Source organism: Doryrhamphus excisus, linkage group LG18, assembly GCF_037039965.1.
Source record: "Doryrhamphus excisus strain RoL-2023G ecotype Guam linkage group LG18, RoL_Dexc_Guam_v1.1, whole genome shotgun sequence".
NCBI lineage: Eukaryota > Metazoa > Chordata > Actinopteri > Syngnathiformes > Syngnathidae > Doryrhamphus > Doryrhamphus excisus.
Genome location: NC_136374.1, coordinates 18,163,938 through 18,184,863, shown reverse-complemented (window position 1 = coordinate 18,184,863; position 20,926 = coordinate 18,163,938). Strand labels below are relative to the sequence as shown.

The following is a 20,926-nucleotide window of genomic DNA, read 5'->3' as shown; positions in this document are numbered from 1 at the left end:
CTAAAGAACAGGCCATGATCCAAGTGTTACCATCATGCTAAAGAACAGGACATGATCCAAGTGTTACCATCATGCTAAAGAACAGGACATGATCCAAGTGTTACCATCATGCTAAAGAACAGGACATGATCCAAGTGTTCCAATCATGCTAAAGAACAGGACATGATCCAAGTGTTACCATCATGCTAAAGAACAGGACATGATCCAAGTGTTACCATCATGCTAAAGAACAGGACATGATCCAAGTGTTCCCATCATGCTAAAGAACAGGACATGATCCAAGTGTTACCATCATGCTAAAGAACAGGACATGATCCAAGTGTTACCATCATGCTAAAGAACAGGACATGATCCAAGTGTTACCATCATGCTAAAGAACAGGACATGATCCAAGTGTTACCATCATGCTAAAGAACAGGACATGATCCAAGTGTTACCATCATGCTAAAGAACAGGACATGATCCAAGTGTTACCATCATGCTAAAGAACAGGACATGATCCAAGTGTTCCAATCATGCTAAAGAACAGGACATGATCCAAGTGTTACCATCATGCTAAAGAACAGGACATGATCCAAGTGTTACCATCATGCTAAAGAACAGGACATGATCCAAGTGTTGCTGAAGAACAAGGAATCTTTCCACAGCACCTCCACTAATATCACACTTTCATTTTTATTCATTCATCATCAACACATTTTAGTAGCTGGCATTTTTAATATGTTGGTTGTGGTGAAGCATCTAGAGTAAATGTGCTGTGTAAACGCTACACAGTACTGCAGTACTGCAGTACTACAGTACTGTCACCATCACGCTGGTGTCTCCCTCTAGTGTTTTTCTCTCAGAATGCAGCCCCCTGCAAACCATGAAAACTCAAGGAAAAAAAGAACTGTTATTAATAGAAAATCAGGAAAATACATTCATGCATAAGATGATGTCAAATATATTATTATTATTATTATTATTTTGTTTACTGCTCTTTTTCTTATCAAAATAAACACCTTTTTGTTTTGAGTTGTTTTTTATAGGTATTTTTATTACCATTATTTGGTTTATTTTCCCCATTTGCTGATGGGCTAGTTACTAGAGTACTAGTTAGCAGAGCAACTAGTAACTAGAGTACCAGTTACCAGAGTAACTAGTTACCAGGGTACTTGTAACTAGAGTCCAGTCTTGAGCATCGAGACTAATGCTCTGATTTTCTAGCTGTGGAAACCAGCCAAGAAAAAGCAACTAAAAAGTTGGAATCATACATATTAATGTCATTAATGATGAAAACTAATTATGATTAATGTCATTAACCATGCATTGATGATATGGAAGCGCTACATCAAACTTTCAACGTGTGTTCTATTACCCCCACATTTGTTGGTTTTCCCCTTTCTATCAGAATATGGCCCACGGGCCACACTTTGGACACCCCTGATTACTTCTGTGACGTCATTATTCAACATGACTTCAACGATGGCCCTGAAACTGCCAATAAAAATCTATTCTAAATATGTAAATATCCAAACGTAAAATGCATGTAGAACAGAGGCTGCAATGAGGCATGTGCAGCATGCAGCATGCATGACTCGCATGCAGCATGCAGCATGCAGAGGGGACAGAGGCAGCCTGGCCATATTGTGCACCAGATCGTGTGCGTCACACATTAAGGCGCTGGTGTTGTTTGCGTGCCAAACCGAGGACGGCCACAGGACGAATCCTTCTTGTTCGAACCAAAAAGCATATTCTACTCGTCCGACCAGGTGAGGGATTTATATCATTATCATTTAGTCGGCGGTGCTTTATGATGATGATATTATTATGATGTCGATGCTGTTGGTTTTTCACGGTCCGCCAACGCAACACATCACCACCGCTTTGTATGATGGAATTATTATGTATTTTGGAATTATGGCGGATTACAAAGACCGTTTTATATCGCTAGGATGATTTATTTCATGCCAATTGTATACATGATGATTGGAATAAAGGCCGGGGCATCCCCCCTCCCCCTTTTCTTCTTACCCCCCCCCCCCCTCCCCCGTCCTCCTCCGCCAGGTTGGCGTGCACACAAAATGGTCAAATTGGGGAATAATTTGAGTGATAAAAGCACCGGGAAGGGGGTCTCCGAAGACGGCTTTGACACCATCCCCCTCATAACACCCTTAGATGCCAGTCAGCTCCATTTCCCGGCGCCGGACAAGGTAGGAGCTCTTATTGGGGGGAGGGGGGGGGGGCTGTGAAGAACTATGATTCATATGACCTATTGAAATGATGAAGATGCTTAATAAGGTTACATCACATGTTTACAGCACAACTCATATCCGAAAAGGAGTGGGCAGAAGCCGAGCTAATGGCTACAACCTTAGCATCTATTCAGTTTTTTATTCATTATTATTAGCATGGCTGCATGGCGACCGAGTGGTTAGCGTGCAGGCCTCACAGCTAGGAGACCGGAGTTCAATTCCACCTTTGGCCATCTCTGTGTGGACTTTGCATGTTCTCCCCATGCCCCCCCCCCCCCATTCCAAAAACATGCTAGGTTAATTGGCGACTCCAAATTGTCCATAGGTATGAATGTGGCGGGGGGGGGGGGGGGGGGGGGTGGTTGTTATCTATATGTGCCCTGGGATAGGCTGGCCACCAGTCCAGGGTGGACAGCTGGGGTTGGCTCCAGCACCCCTCGACCCTGGTGAGGAAAAATGTATGGAGTAGTAGTAGTAGTAGTAGTAGTAGTAGTAGTAGTAGTATAAAACTGCATGTATTTATACAATCTTTCAAGCTAAATATATATGTACTGAATAGCCCCATAAGTCTTTGATGTAAATGCTTATTATAATATTGAACATCAGTAGTAATAACAGAGTAGCATATGTTGCTGCCGCCCATGTCAACATCCTGTTCCCTCGCTCTGCGTGTGTTTTAGGTGCTGGTGAAGACAAAGGCGGACTATGATGGCGACAGCAAAAAGGGGAAGATCCGATCACCCAAAATCGCTGAATTTTCAATAAGCATCATCGAAGGCGTATCCGAGCGACTCAAAGTGAGACCCCCGCTCATGCACACACACACACCTGATACGATGACCCCCCCATCAAAGTTGGCTGTGACCCACTTTCATGCCCCCCCCCCCCCCACACACAAGAGGACACAATGCAGCGTGATGCTCGACTTAACCCTTCCCCTCCAACTCATGACATCAGCTGCTGCCATGGCGATGGCCTCCAAACGGCAGCACCTCGCCCATCTTCCTCACGCCCACCTGGAACAGGAAGTTACCATATGCTTCTATCTTGATAGAACAGGAAGTTACCATATGCTTCTATCTTGATAGAACAGGAAGTTACCATATGCTTCTATCTTGATAGAACAGGAAGTTACCATATGCTTCTATCTTGATAGAACAGGAAGTTACCATATGCTTCCATCTTGATAGAACAGGAAGTTATGCTTCCATCTTGATAGAACAGGAAGTTACCATATGCTTCTATCTTGATAGAACAGGAAGTTACCATATGCTTCTATCTTGATAGAACAGGAAGTTACCATATGCTTCCATCTTGATAGAACAGGAAGTTATGCTTCCATCTTGATAGAACAGGAAGTTATGCTTCCATCTTGATAGAACAGGAAGTTACCATATGCTTCTATCTTGATAGAACAGGAAGTTATGCTTCCATCTTGATAGAACAGGAAGTTACCATATGCTTCTATCTTGATAGAACAGGAAGTTATGCTTCCATCTTGATAGAACAGGAAGTTACCATATGCTTCCATCTTGATAGAACAGGAAGTGACCATATGCTTCTATCTTGATAGAACAGGAAGTGACCATATGCTTCTATCTTGATAGAACAGGAAGTTAACATGTGCTTCCATATGATAACTTCCTGTGATACTAATGTTCATACATCAACAGATGAGGTTCGCTCAGTTCAAAGAATCTTCTGAGCTCACGCTGGAGCTTTGACATGCGGCAGGGATTCCTTCCCTTCCCTCAAAAGAGCGACAACAACTTCCTGTTGCTAGGCTGCTCTGATGTGCCACTCAAGGAATATTTCAAAGTCTTCCGAGAGGAGACGCCGCATCGGATTCACGCTCCCTGATGGTGTCACACTGTTGCTCCTTCCATATAAATGCATAAGCACAATAACACTTTTGGGGTTTTGTGCATCATACCGAAATAGACACTACATTCATCTCCAAGAGATGATGATGATGATGAAGCCCCTCCCACCAGCACCAGTAGGTGTTACATAATATAATGTCAAATATTTGACTGGTTTTCAATGGTAGAATGATTGGAGCCTTGCCATCTTTATCCTATGACTGCTATTTCATGATCATTTCTTTGGTTTGTCCTTCAGGTGACCCTGCTGGTGATCTGTGCCCTGGCCTTCTTGGTGTGTGTGGTGTTCCTGGTGGTCTACAAGGTCTACCAGTATGAGCAGCCTTGCCCCGACAGCTTCGTTTACACGGTAAATGTAATCCTGTACGTAATCCTATTGTTAAGCCTCATTAGTAGTGGTGTGTGTGTGTGCGTGCGTGTACAGCGGGATGAAAAAGGGTTTGATTTCGTATGTTTTGGCGTGATTGTCACACTTCATATCGTCAAAATGCAGGTTTTAAAGCAAACATTTTATTAAGAGAGAAAACCCTTCCATGGCCCTGTGTGAAAAAGTGATTGTCTCCAAGACGTGCTGTGGTAAGTCCAATCATTAATTCTGCCGTCTACCAAAAATCCTGAAGGAGAATGTCCGTCCGTCTGCTTCTGACCTCAAGCTGAAAGCAACTTGGGTTCTTCAGCAGGACCATGATCCAAAACACACCAGCCAGTCCACGCCTGGATGGCTGAAGAAAAACCAAATGAAGCCTGGAGTGGCCTAGTCCAAGTCCTGACCTGAATCCCATTGAGATGCTGTGACCTTCAGAAGGCTTCAAGGTGGAAAAGCCTCCATATGACGAATGGCAACCATTCCGTTAAGAGGAGATTGATTGCATGTCATGGCAAAAGCTTGGTTGCAGTTGTTGCTGCTAAGGGGAAATGGGGTTTCCACGCAGGGCCATGTAGGTTTGGGTTAAAAGCCGTGTTCAGTTGTGTTGTCATATTTCAATTTGTTTGATGAGCTAAAACATCCAAGCAGAAATACAGGAAACAGCTTGTCGCTCCACTGCATACGTATATAAAAGTATTTACGTATGTTAAATACAAACACATGAATCTGTTGTCTTGATCTACCTTCTGTCTGTGGAGCAGCAAGGTCGCTGCATGCCGGCTGGGATGTACACCAACTTCCCCCATCAGGTCCCTGCAGGCCGCGGGCGCCTCTTCACCCTCATAAACCACTACAACATCGCCAAGCAGACCATCACTCGGTCCGTATCGCCATGGATGACCATCATGTCTGAGGAGAAGGTCACCCAGCAGGAGACCGAGACGGCCCAGAAGCTGGCTTAACCTGGCTTCCCTGGAGGGGGTGGGGAGAGGGGCGTGGCCTCACCTGCTGAGGAAGAATAAATAATATGGTTGTGCCATTCAAGCAAACCCGTGGCTTTCAGAGCTGGCCTTGCCGAGGCGCGGTGAGATGCCTTCACAGTCGGCTGACATCCGTCCACTGTGGCGTGTGGAAATTGGGATGAGCAGACTGAGGCCGGGTTTGTTTGAATAGCATATGTTGTTATTTATTGATACACGGCTGAGTGGCATGTACGTGGAGAATACGCCACACGCGCACACACACAGTCTTCACATTCACGTTGTACATAAACACACAGTAGAGGTCAGCTTAGTCAAATGATATTTGTCTTTAGATGAACATGCACGCACAACAATAAAAGAGCAGTTTGCTTGGAGTTGATAGACTCAAATGAGTTAGATTACTGTAGTCGTCATAAACGCCACTGAGGTGTGAAACCCACTTGTGGGAATTTAGTAGGCAGTTGTACAAAGAGTAGCCATCATTTCACAGAATGTAGGAATAAAAGACACCCAAAATGGCCCCTGCACCGCAGGATGAGAGCCTACTAAATTGCCGTGAGAATGGACACAGCTTGACTGGCTGCACCAGCTGGAAAATGGAGTTTCTAACAATTTTCGCTTGTGCCGTTTTCACCCAAACTGCTTTCTGCAAACTATATTGCTGTCATATTTTGTTCTGATGTATCAAATGTAGGATAAAAGATAAAGTCTCCATTTTTGGTGAACACAGTGTGCTTTTGCAGGCTCCGCCAGGTGAAGATACATTTCTTGGCATAACTTTTATGCTGCGGTACTGAATGTTTTTGCTTTGATATTAACGACGCCGTATTGTGCAACACCGCCATTGATGTTATTGACTTCACATGAGAAACGTGATAGTTGCTTGTCCTGATGCCCCTCCCCTCGTACTTGTCTGTTAAATGGTCACAAATGCCTAATTTTCATACGATGTATTCAGTAGCATTGAAGTGCATTTGCTACATCAAATGTTGAATTGAAATAAAGTGCCCACGTTTCCCACCAACATCCTTGCCGTATCTGCATAACCATTTAGAGAGGCATTCCCCATCATACATAAAGGGGATGCAGATGTCCCAAATGTTCACCAACAAGGTTTCCTGCTGCTCTTGATCTCATCTACAAGCCTGACATGGATTTGAGCTTATCATGTGGCATCAAATCATAGTCCAAAGCCATGAACAGGATGGTCAAACCCGTCAAAAGGACAAGAAATGAGCTACTTTAATAGTCACCCATTGTGTTGTCAACCTTTGATATGTGGACATATTATTATTATTACACAAAGGTCTGTGGGGAAGCTTTCAAGTGCATTCATGCCGTTGTTAAAAAGGAGGAGGAGGAACAGAAAGTACATCTGCTCTTCAGTCAGACAATGACGTGACTACGTCTTACCAGTTTTGGGATGGTACAGCCACAGAAGAGCATCGTTCCTTCCAAGAGTCCAAGTGGACATTGTTTTCAAATGTTAGCCAGATGTTAACCAGATGACTAACTCTGGCCGAATCTCTGTTAACAGTCTGGTGACTTAGTAGTCCAACATGAGGTGTCATCATCTTCGCCGTGCATTGGTCCGTGGCGGCGGCTCCGTTAACTATCATACCAGTCCAGGAAGAGCAGCGAGAAAGAGCACATGACCAGGAAGAAGAGGATCCATACACGGAAGCCAGCGTTGTTTTTGATCGCCTACTCACACAAACAGAGAAAAAAAGATTTTGAAACAATAACTCGGGAGGGTCGTGAAACAAAAAAATACATGCTAACATTTTGGAATCTGCTAATTCCATTTCTACTATGTTACACTCTTCTGCACTCTGTGCGTATGCTAGCGGCCCCGCCTCCACCCACTGAAACAAAGAGACTATGTGACTGACAAGAGGGCTCATTCAGTTCATGCCGTTGTTCTACGGACCAAACACTCCAAGGTGCTGACACCACCAGGCAATATATTGGGGCCGGTCAAGTTGAGCAGTTTATTTCCATTTACTGTGTGATTCATCAATGAATTTATTATTTACTTTTTTCCTCAACGAGAAACCTTGTCCTGGTTTAATCTCTTGTGACAGCCCTACCGAAAACCCGCCAAAATTGCTAGTGGAAGCTGACCTCCCGTATATCCTCATTGCCTTCTTTAACGTTCTCCGTAGCACCGACGACCAACTGGTGAATGTTGTCTATCTCCGTCTCCTGCCGTGACAAGATACATAGCACAAGATTTCACATGTCGACACCAGCAGGACTTCACACAAGCCAGCATACTTGTTGGAGGACTTTCTCCGAAAAGATCTCCTGCAGTCTTGAGATTTCCACCACCTTCCCCTCAATTTGTCTGATGGAAGCAAGAGGCCAACATGACATCGTTACCTGTCGGACAGAGCTGGACATTTCTCTTAAAGTGTGTTCAACTCACCTCACTTCGTCCACCAGGTTGTTCATTTCACTGACAAGCCTCTGGTTTTCCTGTTCAAACTGCACAGATGCCAAGAACCGTTACAACCCTTATTTAGTCCAAATTCAGTCATAGTGGACTTTCTTACAGAAATGTTACAAAATACATTTGACATAATTAGGGCCCGAGCACAAAGCATGACAACAAATCAAAGCATGCAAGGCCACCAGGCCAGGTGAAAACATTGAAGACAATCATTCCTGAAAAGATGACTCATGAAAAAATGCAATACCATATAAGCCAGAATTGGCCAAGAAGAGTGAAATTGCTCCACCTAGCGGCGGAAGAGGCTAACTACAGGCTTGAACTGAAAGAGTCATGTCAAGTAAGCCAGTGTTGAGGCCCCAACAAAGCTGGGACCTGAGTTTCAAACAGAAATAAATAAACGTGGTGGACAGCTCGACATCTAATGGAGCCCAAGGAGACGTTTAAATATGTAAAAGGCCACAAACCATTTGGATCTCCTCAGGAGAGAGCTCGTCCTCTACTCTGCCCTCTTCCCACAGGTTGACGCTGTGGTCCAGCACCTCTGAAGAACTCTTGTCTACAGCAAAGACACAACCATCCCCGATTGATTGAGTGAGCTTTAGTTGCATGTTGAACAACAGTAGGGCTTTGTCATCAAGCCAGGGGATTAGACTTAGACTATTTTTATGTACAGAATTATTGCCGGTGAACTCCAGCTTGATCAACTTTCATACATTTTGGATGCATGTGTGGAATTTGAAGTAGGCCTTTTGTGTACATTGAAAACATCACTCAACTCATCTTTGGAGTTGAGCTCATGAGAGTTTTGATTTTTGTTGAGTGTCTAAGCATGCACAGACCCTACCAGCGCTCTCCTCCTTTACGGCCCGTTCCTCCGCAGGCTCCTCATCTACTACTTTCTCCACACGCCTGTGCTGGTCAGATCCCAGTCGTGACCTGAAAACCAAAGTCACGTGTTTACAATTCTGACACGAGGATACGCACCAATAACAGACGAGGAATACTCACAGTCTCTTCTTGTCCACCATCCTCTTGACTCGGATGGCCCTCTGCTCCGAGTACAGCTTACATACTCCTGAGTCAAAGACAATTCAGTCCAGATGAAACATTTTGTTGGACGTACTTTGTTTTTGAACATCTCACCTTTCAAGTACATTTCAATGAGGTCCAAAACAGCACCTCTGTGTTCTTTAGTCTGGGCTGATGTCACCTGCTTCTCAGCTGGAAAGTAAAAACATGATGTAGGTCGCTACACACAGGTCCCTGCGGCTGCTACACACCTTCGGTGCGGAGCTGCTTGATGGCCTCCGAACATGTCCTCATGAAGATCTGGGCATCCTGGTCAATCTGATCCCGTTCGTTGTCTGTCATACGGGAGACGTCTGATGAGATGAGGCTGGAAGTAGACAAAAAACAAACTGATGGGGAAGCTTACATGTGCAAAGTACAGAAGCCTACAGGCTACAGGTTAGCACGCAGGCCTCACAGCGAGGAGATCCGAGTTTGCATGTTCTCCCCGTGCATGCGTGGCTTTTCTCCGGGTACTCCGCTTTCCTCCCACATTCCAAAAACATGCTAGGTTAATTGCCCCCCCAAATTGTCCATAGGTATGAATGTGGGTGAGAATGGTTGTTTGTCTACATGTGCCCTGGGATTGGCGGGCCACCAGTCCAGGGTGGACCCCGCCTCTTGCCCGAAGACAGCCGGGATAGGCTCCAGCACCCCCGTTGACCCTCGTGAGGGTCCAGTTCATGGGGGGCAAATGAAGAACGTTTTAGTCCAAACAGAGGCGAGTAAAGAAATCCAAAATCAGATGAGGAAGAAATTCAAAGTAGATGAGAGCTGCACACATAAACACAGAGGGATTCTTGATGGATTTTCCCAGCGCTAATAGCAACAGGGCCCCACCCACAGACATCTTTAATGTGGAGTTAATGTGTTGTGGTGAAGACTTGAAACCAAGCAAACAAGCAAAACATCCAACACACCCGTCGAGAATACAGAAGGACCTTGAAGAGAGGACGTTTTTTTCCAGGAGGTTAATCCTTTTCTGCTCGGTTGCACTTCAGTTATTGCAGACAACTAGACTGGGGCCTGCTGCTAAAGACCACACGACTCGCTCGGGCTCGCTACTGGCCAGAAGCACATATTTTAGAGACAGGCGGTGTTTGTCACATTTAGAAACATAAGATATGGCCGTCTTACCTTCCTGCACTCACATAATCCTTCCTGTGTTGTAGTAAAAAGTCTTTCAGCTTAGTGATGTTGGTGATCTGGGGGAGAAAAACAGTGTAAATGCATCAGTTGCTCATTCAGCAGCCAATGTCAACCAGCCGGAGTACCAGGAAGCCATTTTCTTCGAAATACATTTGGACGGAAGCAGACTAAATGGATAATCTAGTGCTTATTGAAGGTGACAGGCGACCAATGTCCGTCCATCCATGTGAATTCACAATATTGACCTTTGACAATTCATCAGCATGAGCGACGCACTAAATTCAGACTTGCCATTTCTCCATCACGCCGTCTTATAAATAAAAAGGCTAGCTAGAGCACACAGAGCCCTGACAGAGTGATTGCAAATAAGCTTTAAATTCAGGATGTGTTGCTATTTATCGCTGAGTGTATGTGTGCACAGGGAAACCAAAGGAAACATGCTTCAATCCAATATTTGCTCCTGTAATTCAGTCAAATATTTCAAAAAAAGAGCCAATTGCTTCCCCGTCTACGAGTTGTACGGGCAGTGGGGACTCTCACACAGCAGCCTCTGTTGGCCCCTCCTGGACAAGCTAAGGATTGAAGAATGACACAATGACTTTGACTGTGACAGCGGTCCGTGAGCGTGGGAGATTATTATGATAGCATAATGATCCCCGTCTTTGGCCTTCAACCTTTCCACTCTAACAAGCTCAATTATCTAATTGCCCTGGCTGTAAGCAGGAATCTGGCACCAGCTGTCTAATGTCTCCAAACATCCATTCTAGCATCACGCTAACCGAAGGCAACCCGACTCTGGAAATATGGAGGAAAAAAAGGTGTCAGAATTTTGCAGGGCTGGGCAACTTGTTGAAGACCTTCTCTTCGCTTCTCTTGTCCTTCTCTTGTTCGTGTGACGACTGGCATGGCGAGGGGCCGTCTGCTAGGCCGGGCCAGCCCCCCTTGTAGCAATACATTGATTTGGGGTCAAGAGCCGTTAAGCCTGGGAGGAGAATGAAAGGGTCAGCAGAACAGTTGTTTTGCTTCAAAGACGTGTTGTTTCAGAGAAGAAGTAAACCAGGCGTGATGCTAAAGCTGGGATTTACAAACCAGGAAGGTCATGTCAATTACCTACAAATATAACCCCTACATGGCCATTTTTGGAGCAACTATCTTATTTACTCATCCGGCACACCCCTTTTATCTTCCTTATCTTTGGTGGAATTCTCAATTTGGTCAACACTTTCAGGAGAAATATGCAACACAAACCACTGTCATTTGAAGGTGAGCTGTCTTTGGCTATTTTGAAACACGTTAAACCTCAAGAGAAGTCAAGTGAGTGTATTTGAGCTTCCCCTGTATTTGTATTTGTATTTGTATTTGTATTTGCCTGATGACAGACAGTAGGCGCTATTACACATTTTGGCCAGCAGGTAGCGCCAATTCCAAACGCAGGGCAGGAAATGCAAAGGCAGGCAGGAGGCATATGAGTGTGTGTGTGTGTGTGTGTGTGTGTGTGTGTGTGTGTGTGTGTGTGTGTGTTGAGCGCTGCTTTGGGGGTTGAGCCGTCTCCAGCGTGTATACATTGGAGCTCCGATTCCCAGCACAAGCTCAAGGGCTTGCAGGGGGTCAGAGGGATCAATTGCTGTAGTAACTTAAGACCATAAAGAGCAAGTAATTCCTGGCCAATGAGGAAGGAGGTGGCTGGCTGCATGTGTGTATGTATGAAGATGGTGTGTATGTGTGTGTGTATAGTTGTATAGTTGTGTAAGGCAGCATGCAAGTTGCAACCCAAAGAAAAAGGAGACAGTCTGCCGGGCTAGGTCTAATCTCCACATCATCAAAGAGCCCCCCCCCCCTTTACCTCCTCACTTTCTCCTTGCCCCTGCAGCTCTGACTGAGCCCAAACAAACCATCAGGGGGGATTATTATGAGGAAGACAACAAAAAGGGTTTAGTTAGCAGATTTCCAAGCAGCTTGGAGGACAATTTGTGTTTGGTTAAATGCGGGTAACTGGCAGAGTTCGATGATGGCCGACCTGCTTCAGTTTAAGTCCTTGTGTGTTCTGACTGAGGGCTATTTACACCGACTCCGTGCTATGATGGGAATGGCCGCATTGGACCAGACATGTTGATTGTATTTTTAAATTCATGCCCGTCTCGCTCCCTGTTGGGGTTTCGGCTTTCTTTTTCATGTACCATGTCGGCAAGGAAGAAAAATATGTCAGCTTGACGTTCATAAATCTCCTACCTTCTACAATAATAACCCATTTGTAAGAAACCCAAGGCAGAGAACGATAAGCAATGCACACATAAAGATAGATAGACTTCCTTTATTGTCATTGCACAATAACACAGCAGCCAAATAGCCAACCAAATGTCGTTGCCTGGCTCCCGTATAATAAATAATAATAATAATAAAACAAATCAAATAAGCTCAAATAAAAATGTCATGGTAAGTTATGGAGTAAGATGTCCTGAATAAGTGAGTTGGAGTCTATGTTGCGAATGTCCGGTGGGAGAGCCTTCCAAAGTTTTACAGGAAACATTTTCCCCATAAGCACAGCTGTGAGTTATAAGAAGCTGTTTCTGCTTTACCAAACACAATTCAAATCTAATATTGACCTTGAGAATAAGATGTAGAGGGCATAATGAGGGTATAATGATGGCATGATAAAAACATTAACCTCATCAAGACCCTTTATAAAAACTTTGATGTCACATATTTGTGTGCCAGTTAAACTGGAGGGAGGATGCTTATATAAGGATGCTTATATAAGAAGGGGCCGTATTTTTTGCTAACAGTTTTGGTCTGTGTCATACACTGTGTGAATTTTCTTGGTGGGTTCGCTCAGATGTGAACTCCAGAGCAGTAAATTAGGGTGCATGCACTGTTGAGTCCCCAAATGCCCCAAAACGCCCTAACGACCCCAAATAAAGTGGTTAGATTTGTCACTAGCCATTTTTTCATCTTTAGCTTGATGGTCGACTCTTCCTCCTCGCTCTCCCTGGCCCCCAGCGAGCCTGGCCAGCCAAGCGCGTTGGTGTCATTCATCAGATCGGGCGAGGCGGGGTGCAACTGCCTTCGTTCATTTACTTTTCTTTTGACTTGTCTTTTAGCGAGTGTGCTGTGGACCTGACAGAGTATTTGCCTTTCTATTCATTTTTATTTTCAACTTTAAAAAGCCTTGTAATAATCATTTCAAAACAATGTGCTTTTTAAAAAAACATGGTGCAAGTATGTATCATCCCAGAGAATGACAATCTCAATTCTAAAGCAGAAAATGGTGATTGACATTTTTTGCAGACTTGTGCAGCCCGAGTCAGGACTACATAGATTTTTTTCAAGCCTGCAAGAAAAGAATCCATTCTGGAATGCCAGTACTAAAAGGCACAGCAGGGATCCAAGCACTATTCCCTACACACAATTTCACATTTCAAGTTGAGAAGGGAAGCATGCTGTGGAGGAGCATGATTTGAGCAGTGAAATGAAGATCCCCGTGCCCTAAAGCGACCCCTTTGAGCTGGAAGATTCCCCTGACCAAAACCTAAACCCTTCTCCATCTTGTAGATTTGACATTTTTGTTGATAAAAGTTGGCTTTTAGTTGCGAAACCCCTCACAGAATCTCTGCGTATTTGTCCCATTCAGCGTGTGCTATTTTTGTGATCCTTTAGAGAGAACGTGGAGAGTAGTGCACGCTGCGAAGGGCAGCCACATCTGTTGCACATTAGGTGCCGGCCGTCAACATTGTTGCCGGGGACCTAATTTAATATTTTCTCTGTTTTGATCTTCCACCTTTAATCACTGGCTCTTGGGAGGATCGGCTTTCCCTAAGAAATTGTTCGAGAGCAGAAAGAAAATGTTATTGCAGTATGTTTATGGAATCGTGCATGTGAAGAGAGGACTCGCACACAAAGAAAAATGCTTGCCCATGTCAGATGTAGGAAAAACCGCAACAGAACCGTAAGCAGTCAGGACATTCCTAACCGGCAATTTAAATTTCTCCACCGAGATGGTTAGCGATGATATGTGCAATGTGAGTGAGACAGCAGTGGGGGGGAAAGAGAGCGGGAGGCATGCACCACAGGGTAGATTTGGGTTTCTTTGAATCAGCACCGCTGCTTTTATTAAAACACCATTTCTAATACCAATGTAACAGAGCATAACAAAACCTCGGTTGTGCAGAGCGGAGGCGAGTGGGCTCATGTTTGTCTCTGACTGAAGGCTGACATCAGGCCCAACTTAAAGTCCAGACTCCCTGAGGGAAATGGAAAGTGGTTCTTCAAGGCACCTTTGAAGAGGTTTGTTTTCACGGAGCTCACGTTAGGCAAAGGACTCCTTGCTGTCTAAGAAGGCCTCATGACACTGAAAAATGCCTTTCTGTAGGAAAATGCCAATCGTCCGGTGCCAACCATTCATAACCCTGCACTTGATTAAGGACTGCTTACTGCTTGTGTCAAGGCTCCTCAGCTCATTTTTGGCAATGATGCATTTTCTTTCATGGTTTGTGATGTCAACATTGAAGACCTTGTAAACAACCTCATTTGAAAGTGTGAATGTTAATGCAAAAACAATGTACAAAGAATAAAAAGTACAGTACAAACATGCTTTGTGTTAAGTTCATCGCTGTAGAACGGCACACCATGCTGCACCTTTGTCAACACGATACCATCTGGAGGGACTCAATTCTCACGCACGGCTTTAGTTCACGCCACATTTGGCGTTTGCATTGTTCTCTTAACACCCCTTATTGAGGCTGGGTCTTATAAAGAACCAGAAAAAGTTCTTGTGAGGTTTGCTAAGCTCTTGTGTTATACCATGCAAAATGTATGACAGCACTTATTTTGCTTGACCATATGATAAAATCATAATGTGGACTTTGCAGGAGGGTTCTGTAAACTGCTTCTCATCTGGACAAGGTGCACAAGTTGAATGTAGCGATAGCACAATCTCATCCAAGAGTAACATCAGGCACCAACATGCATGTACTCTCTCTGCCAACACGCATACACCGCTGGTTAACGTTGCACATTCTGATCAGGTCTTACATTACAATGCAACTAATTTCTGGAATATCCTGCATCACAAGCCAAATGAATGGCAGACTTATCAGGGTCAAGATAAATCCACAATATCGGTTGAAAACAATACAGCTGCTGCAGGACACCTTGAGGCAAAGCTGGAAATCACAATGTATCAGCTGACAGAAAAGTCATGTTGAAAGTGCCACTCCTTTGTTGGAATCCATGATAACATTTCACGAATGGTCATGATCTGTCCCAAGAACAGCCTTTCCAATAGGTGCTTTGGTAGGTTTTGATGCCATGGCCAGGACAAGGCATACCAAATATCCCAAATTAGACCACCTGCCACCGACAAATCCACTTTGCTATGCAAGGCCACTTTTCAAACACTTGAAAAAGTTGGTAATGATTAAATTCAGACTAATAGAGAAATACTGTATTCATTCATCCATCTAGTTTACTAAAGCGAGTTTCATAAAGCTGCATTAAACACGCTTTTAACCACATCAATATGGCGAATATTAAAAATACAGTTAACTAGAAAACAACTTTTGATATTAAAAATCTTTGTTTCTGCCAAAAATAACAGTGAAACGACGAAAATAGTAGATATTACGGTTGCTTCACAGTGTCTATGTGTGCCTAAAGAAGTGGCCAGCGTGTGCGTTGTGCAGTGTCGGATGCTAAGATGAGCATTTGGCATATTGCTGCTCAAATAACGCTTCTAATCGTGTTTCCGCATAGCTTAGCTAGAGTACACCTACAGCTGTTCCCTGCCAGCATTTAGAAGTCACATCTTTAAGACACATGGACGGACTGGTGTCGGCGCTAGCCTGGTTAGCTTGAGCAAAGACTTACCACTTCTTTCGCCTTCGGAGAGAAGCCATTCTTCGGTCTGCTCCTCTTTAAAATGTCATCTTTAGTCGAATCGAATCCTATTCCAATCGCCTTGTTTCTGGTTTTGACTGTTTTGACACTGGCTTTGAAAAGCAAAGTTATATCCACAGCCATGTCTGTGACACTGCTAGCGCAGGGAGCCCTGTAAACAAACTGACACGTCGCCCGGATGTGACGTCACTACCCAGCGACGCTGTTGTTTTCCGATACGGAAGGAAAAGAAGGCTTATAGTCCACCTGAAGGCTTTCCGCTTCCAAAGTTATTATAGCGTGTTTAGGACGTCATATTTTCAACACTGCACGTGTACAAGAAGGACTGATTTTAGTTAATTATTCTGAATTCTGATTTGGACTTTGCTGTGTTGTATACTGTGTTGTATACCAAGAAGCTGTAATTCTACTAAGACGTAATCCAAGCACTATGCCATTCCAACTGGAGGCAATGTCGAGCAGGAAGCGGAGACCCAACTGGACAGACCAGGAGTGTTATCTGCTTTCCCAGCTCGTCCACGAAAGGAAAGAAATAATTCGAGGGAAGTGCATCACCGGCTTATATGATAAACGACAGGCATGGGAAGAGATAACCCACACCATCAACACGGCCTTTCCACACATGCAGAGAACCGTGTCGGACTGCAGCAAAAAGTGGGAAAACCTGCTGGCAAAGTCCAGGGAGGAGATTAAAAGACAGAAGATGCAAGCAGGCGCAGGTAAACACCGAACACTTGATAACATCTGACTTGTGAAATAGTGCGAAGATGAATCAATGCATTTTTCTTATTCACAGACGACGACCTGTCCCTGGATCAGTTTAGTCCTCTGACACAAATCGCAATTTCTGTGATGAACCCTTCAGTACAGGATGAAGACGACTCCCCGTCGTTTGATTTGATTGACAGTCAACAAAGCAGGTGATTCAAGTTGCCGTTTTTGACAGTGGCTGACGGGGGGCAAACCTGGGCACGCCCCAAAACAAAAACAAAATGCTGCAAATGTGAAAAACAACTGCATGACAAAAAGCTTCAAGTTGACAGAGCAAAACAGGATTTAGCCTCTCCGCCAGGGGTCCCAGACCTGAAGGGTGTCCCAGACCTGAAGGGTGTCCCAGACCTGAAGGGTGTCCCAGACCTGAAGGGTGTCCCGCTTAAGAGACATGAGCGGAATACTCGGAAGTTGGAGGAAGGAAAAATTCTAATTTTCTTCTTTGTTAAATACTTTGCTGTAATGTTATGAAGTATGATAAAGCAACATATTTGGTCGCTATTTTGCAGTGTGTTCTTGCTGCATGAGTTTTATTGTGTTTGTCATTTTAGATGATTTTGATATTGGGAGCGTCGCCGTGCCCCCGTGAGCCACCATACATTTTAATACGATGATAGAACTATGTATTTTAATGGGAATCACACCTTTGATATAGAGCTGTCCCTCGTTTATCGTGGTTCACTGCTTCCAGACCTGACTGCTATAAGTGAATTTTCCACAAAGTAGTATTCAATATTAATGAATGTAATATTTTTATAGATGGAGCATAGAAAGCCTGTTTATGATCTTCTAAAAACGTTTTTTTTACCATTATTGGAGACCTGTAGACATGAAATAACACCCCTACAGTCACCTTTATACTCATTACTTAATACAGTAGACAAGCAATAAGACTTAGTAACTCACGTTAGTATTCAGAAAGTACCGTGTTGCCGTAGTATTTCAGATGCACCATGAGTGGATGGCATGGCATTGAAATACAAAAAGACTGACGTCACCTTATCATCCCTCGTCACGTGATTAATATACAGGGCAGCCAGTCTGACAATAATGGACACTTTGGCACTCCTGCTACTACTGCTAGTTTGGGTTACGCCACAGGACACAAATCTTATGTACAGGATCTCTGTCGGGACACAAGGGATGAGCAAGCTACCGAGCTAACAAGTTATGTGCCAGTTGATTTACTCTAAACATAAGAACGGTCTTCACACTGAGTGGGGAGAAAGTAAGAAGCAAAAAATGTACCACTTCCACACAGAATGGGAGGATAACCTTTGGCCATAGGGTTTGCTTTGTAGTTTGTACTTTGTGTGTTGTGAGTGCCAAGTTTCCATGTCACCCCTCACTGCCCCATAGTAAAGTATGCGAGCATGGTATGGTGGTCTACCACGCTCCTGGAGTCTTGGGTGAACAGGTGGTCCACGTCCGAGGGTCTGCAGCAGTCTGTGAAGCCGTTGGAAGCAATCGCGTAGGCGTGGTCCGGATACAGCCATCCTGTGCAGGTGTGGCCTGGTCGCAGTCGGTCACGTGTCGCCACAGTGTTGGGAAAACGTCCGGAGGCGGCCAATGGTACTGGGAGCGACTCCCATCAGTCTGGCGCCGCATCCCGGTGCATTCCTGCCATCAGCACGCCGATGGCCTGGTCTCGGGGAAACTGCACAGTGGAGGCGTGGTGAAACATTGAATGAATGATGCCATTCGTGTGGACCTTCTATCGCCATCCTAATGGCAGTGATGCTCAGTACGCTACGGTGCTCTGTGGATTGAAACGTTTCTTTTCTGCCCTTTTAGTGGTGACAAAGACGGAAGCGCGTTCACAACAGGACAACAACTTAAAAGTAAACATGAGCTGGCAGATCCTGCGCTCCCCGCCTACGCTTCAGAGTCATCCATGATCCCGTCAGGGCAAAGGGCGACGCCTTATTCCAACGTCCCAAAGTCGCTTGCAGTACAATTTAGCACTCATTATCCTGCCGCGTCTGGAGAACAGTCAAACTCCCCCTGTTCTCCGTGCGCACACGCAGCGCACTGTTCCACTCTACAGGAAAGGATGGATCTGGAAATGTCTGTGTTGAGAAGACAGGAGGCAGTCCTCAAGCTGCAAGAGGAATATTACACACTCAAAATAAAGCGGATGAAGACGCAAATGGACGACACTCCTCTACAGAGCTGAGGTGTTTTGGGCCTGACGTGTGTGTGATTCATTTCTATTATTTCATCACGTTTGATTATTTGTGTTAGGATCTGCATCTGAGAATAATGTGACTCGTGATCGCATCGTGAATGAAAGTTGAAGAACATGAAGGTGACCTTAACACTGATGATTTCTGATCAAAAATGTCAGCAGGTTAAACAAGGTCCGTTTTTTTAATGCTAAATGATTTTGGACATTTCAGTTCTATTTTACCAGGCACACCTGCACCATGTGATGCATTCAATGGCGGGTGTGTACTGACAGCTTATATGTAGCAGTCATCATTAGAGTTGACCATATTTTAGGAAGATAATGCTTCACTCCCAATGTGGGTGGGAATGGTTGCTTGTCTATACGTGCCCTGCGATTGGCTGGCCACCAGTCCAGGGTGGACAGCTGGGATAGGCTCCAGCACCCCCGCGACTCTCGTGAGGATAAGTGGTAGAAAATGAATGAATGAATGCTTCACTCCCTTCGTTGTTTCCATACTTCCACAATTGCATGTATGTATGCAAAAACATCCTAATCATACAATAACCATGGCTAAACCTCACCAATATTCTCTGGTCAAAAATGACACTTTTATGATTTCTCAAGCCGTCGTATGTTATAGTTGAAATCCAAAATAGCTTTAATAGCAATATTTAGATTGAAGTACTCCGAATGTTTCATTTTTGTGCATGAGAGACTGTAGTTCAGGTCTGTAGATCATATTTGGCTTTTATTGCATAAATGGTTTCATGCAAACTGTTACCCAGTAAAAGGTATGTTTTCAAAATGTCAATAAATCAAAAGCCGATCTTTTTAAACTCTTTGGCACTTGTGGCCTGTAAAGTATTGAATAAGTCATGTTTACAACTGACTTGTACTGCAATCTGATCAATTGTACTTGTAATGATGACTAATACAGTATGCTGGCTATGTTTCGCCGTGCGGTTTGATGCCGCTTCAAAGCATCCACTTTAAAGTGCACATTTGGAAGCTCCAAATGTTTGACTTCCACAAGTCCAATATGAGAACCGTGCAGTCAAAATAATGTCCCGTCTAGACCAGAATGTAATCCTTGTGTGTAATACTTCTCATACATCCGTGTATTTGGGAGTGACTGAAACTGGCGCTGAGGCCGAGGGTTTGGAATAAAAGTCTCTTATTCGCTGTGTGCTTTGCTCATTTCCTTTGTGCCGTACATCCAGTGTGTTCAACTCCGTGCTGTCACTCTACTTTTACACCCTACTTTTTGCCGCTTCAGCATCAAGACCCTTTTTTCCTTGTCATTCACTTTGACTGGGAAAAAAGAGCATCTTTTCATGGACTCCCGATTCAGTTTGGAATATGAGAGTAAAATTCCATCCGATACCAATGTTGCAATTAACCTAGCATGTTTTTGGAATGGGGGGGGGTGCAGAGTACCTGGAGAAAAGACATTTTTATATATATCTATATATATATATATATATGTATATATATATATATATATATATAAAGTGAGACATTTGAATTTTTGCCCGGTGCCTTGTTTTCATCGTAAAGCTCCAAGAGCGTCCACCATGCTGCTTTGAAAGGAGGTACTATACTGTACATTTTTATGGTAAAGGTTCAAGTCGTCCATAAAGAAGTCAACGGCTGCATTCCTAGATGCTATCTTTCCCTGGATGAAGTGTCAGTGACAGTATCCATTCTCCCCGTTCCTGACAGATGAGCCATGTTCCGGAGCGTCCTCTGGGCCGTCCACTTAAGTGCCTGAAAAGAAAGCCCTTAATCTCCACTTTCTCTTTGTTTGTATTATTATCCCAGCTGTCAGTCAGGGCTGCCTTATCTTCACAAGGCTCATCAAGTGGCTACCTGACGTCGGCTTCGTCCTATCAAAGGTTTTTATCTCCGCTTTGCCTCGGGATGCATCCCTATAGCGCCACTCCTTCAACCAGCA

The 20,926-nt window shown here is 44.3% G+C and overlaps 3 protein-coding genes across 4 annotated transcripts; 2 read left to right on the top strand and 1 right to left on the bottom strand.

The window, feature by feature from the left end:
- Positions 1–1,593: 1,593 nt before the first annotated feature.
- On the top strand, positions 1,594–6,491 carry LOC131106001 (neuronal vesicle trafficking-associated protein 1-like). Its single transcript, XM_058054628.2, has 5 exons — positions 1,594–1,751; positions 2,047–2,192; positions 2,915–3,031; positions 4,356–4,466; positions 5,246–6,491. Exons 2-5 carry the CDS (start codon positions 2,064–2,066, stop codon positions 5,444–5,446), a joined length of 558 nt encoding a protein of 185 aa, XP_057910611.2. The 5' UTR covers positions 1,594–1,751; positions 2,047–2,063; the 3' UTR covers positions 5,447–6,491.
- Positions 4,651–16,221, bottom strand: stx18 (syntaxin 18). Its single transcript, XM_078798435.1, has 11 exons — positions 16,002–16,221; positions 10,128–10,195; positions 9,203–9,318; positions 9,066–9,143; positions 8,931–8,997; positions 8,767–8,858; positions 8,387–8,478; positions 7,896–7,954; positions 7,745–7,814; positions 7,592–7,672; positions 4,651–7,171 (listed from the first exon to the last, which is right to left on the bottom strand). The coding sequence occupies exons 1-11, from the start codon at positions 16,152–16,154 to the stop codon at positions 7,076–7,078; spliced, it is 972 nt and encodes a 323-aa protein (XP_078654561.1). The 5' UTR covers positions 16,155–16,221; the 3' UTR covers positions 4,651–7,075.
- Positions 16,193–20,148, top strand: LOC131106000 (uncharacterized). Of its 2 annotated transcripts, XM_058054627.2 has the most exons (3): positions 16,193–16,750; positions 16,828–16,951; positions 18,597–20,148. In XM_058054627.2, exons 1-3 carry the CDS (start codon positions 16,462–16,464, stop codon positions 18,976–18,978), a joined length of 795 nt encoding a protein of 264 aa, XP_057910610.2. In that variant the 5' UTR covers positions 16,193–16,461; the 3' UTR covers positions 18,979–20,148. The 2 variants fall into 2 exon arrangements, with proteins under 2 accessions (XP_057910610.2, XP_078654562.1); XM_078798436.1 differs by lacking the exon at positions 18,597–20,148 and having other exon boundaries at positions 16,205–16,750; positions 16,828–17,303.
- Positions 20,149–20,926: the final 778 nt, after the last annotated feature.

What these genes read in the sequence shown, in the direction of transcription:
- LOC131106001 (XM_058054628.2), top strand. Translation starts at nt 2,064, where the DNA reads ATGGTCAAATTGGGGAATAATTTGAGTGATAAAAGCACCGGGAAGGGG. An exon ending in ATTTCCCGGCGCCGGACAAG is followed by an intron (nt 2,193 to 2,914) that starts GTAGGAGCTCTT and finishes CGTGTGTTTTAG; the next exon opens with GTGCTGGTGAAGACAAAGGC. An exon ending in GCGTATCCGAGCGACTCAAA is followed by an intron (nt 3,032 to 4,355) that starts GTGAGACCCCCG and finishes TTTGTCCTTCAG; the next exon opens with GTGACCCTGCTGGTGATCTG.
- stx18 (XM_078798435.1), bottom strand. Translation starts at nt 16,154, where the DNA reads ATGGCTGTGGATATAACTTTGCTTTTCAAAGCCAGTGTCAAAACAGTC. An exon ending in CATTGAAATGTACTTGAAAG is followed by an intron (nt 8,998 to 9,065) that starts GTGAGATGTTCA and finishes TCTTTGACTCAG; the next exon opens with GAGTATGTAAGCTGTACTCG. An exon ending in ATGGTGGACAAGAAGAGACT is followed by an intron (nt 8,859 to 8,930) that starts GTGAGTATTCCT and finishes TTTGGTTTTCAG; the next exon opens with GTCACGACTGGGATCTGACC.
- LOC131106000 (XM_058054627.2), top strand. Translation starts at nt 16,462, where the DNA reads ATGCCATTCCAACTGGAGGCAATGTCGAGCAGGAAGCGGAGACCCAAC. An exon ending in GAAGATGCAAGCAGGCGCAG is followed by an intron (nt 16,751 to 16,827) that starts GTAAACACCGAA and finishes TCTTATTCACAG; the next exon opens with ACGACGACCTGTCCCTGGAT. An exon ending in ATTGACAGTCAACAAAGCAG is followed by an intron (nt 16,952 to 18,596) that starts GTGATTCAAGTT and finishes CTGCCCTTTTAG; the next exon opens with TGGTGACAAAGACGGAAGCG.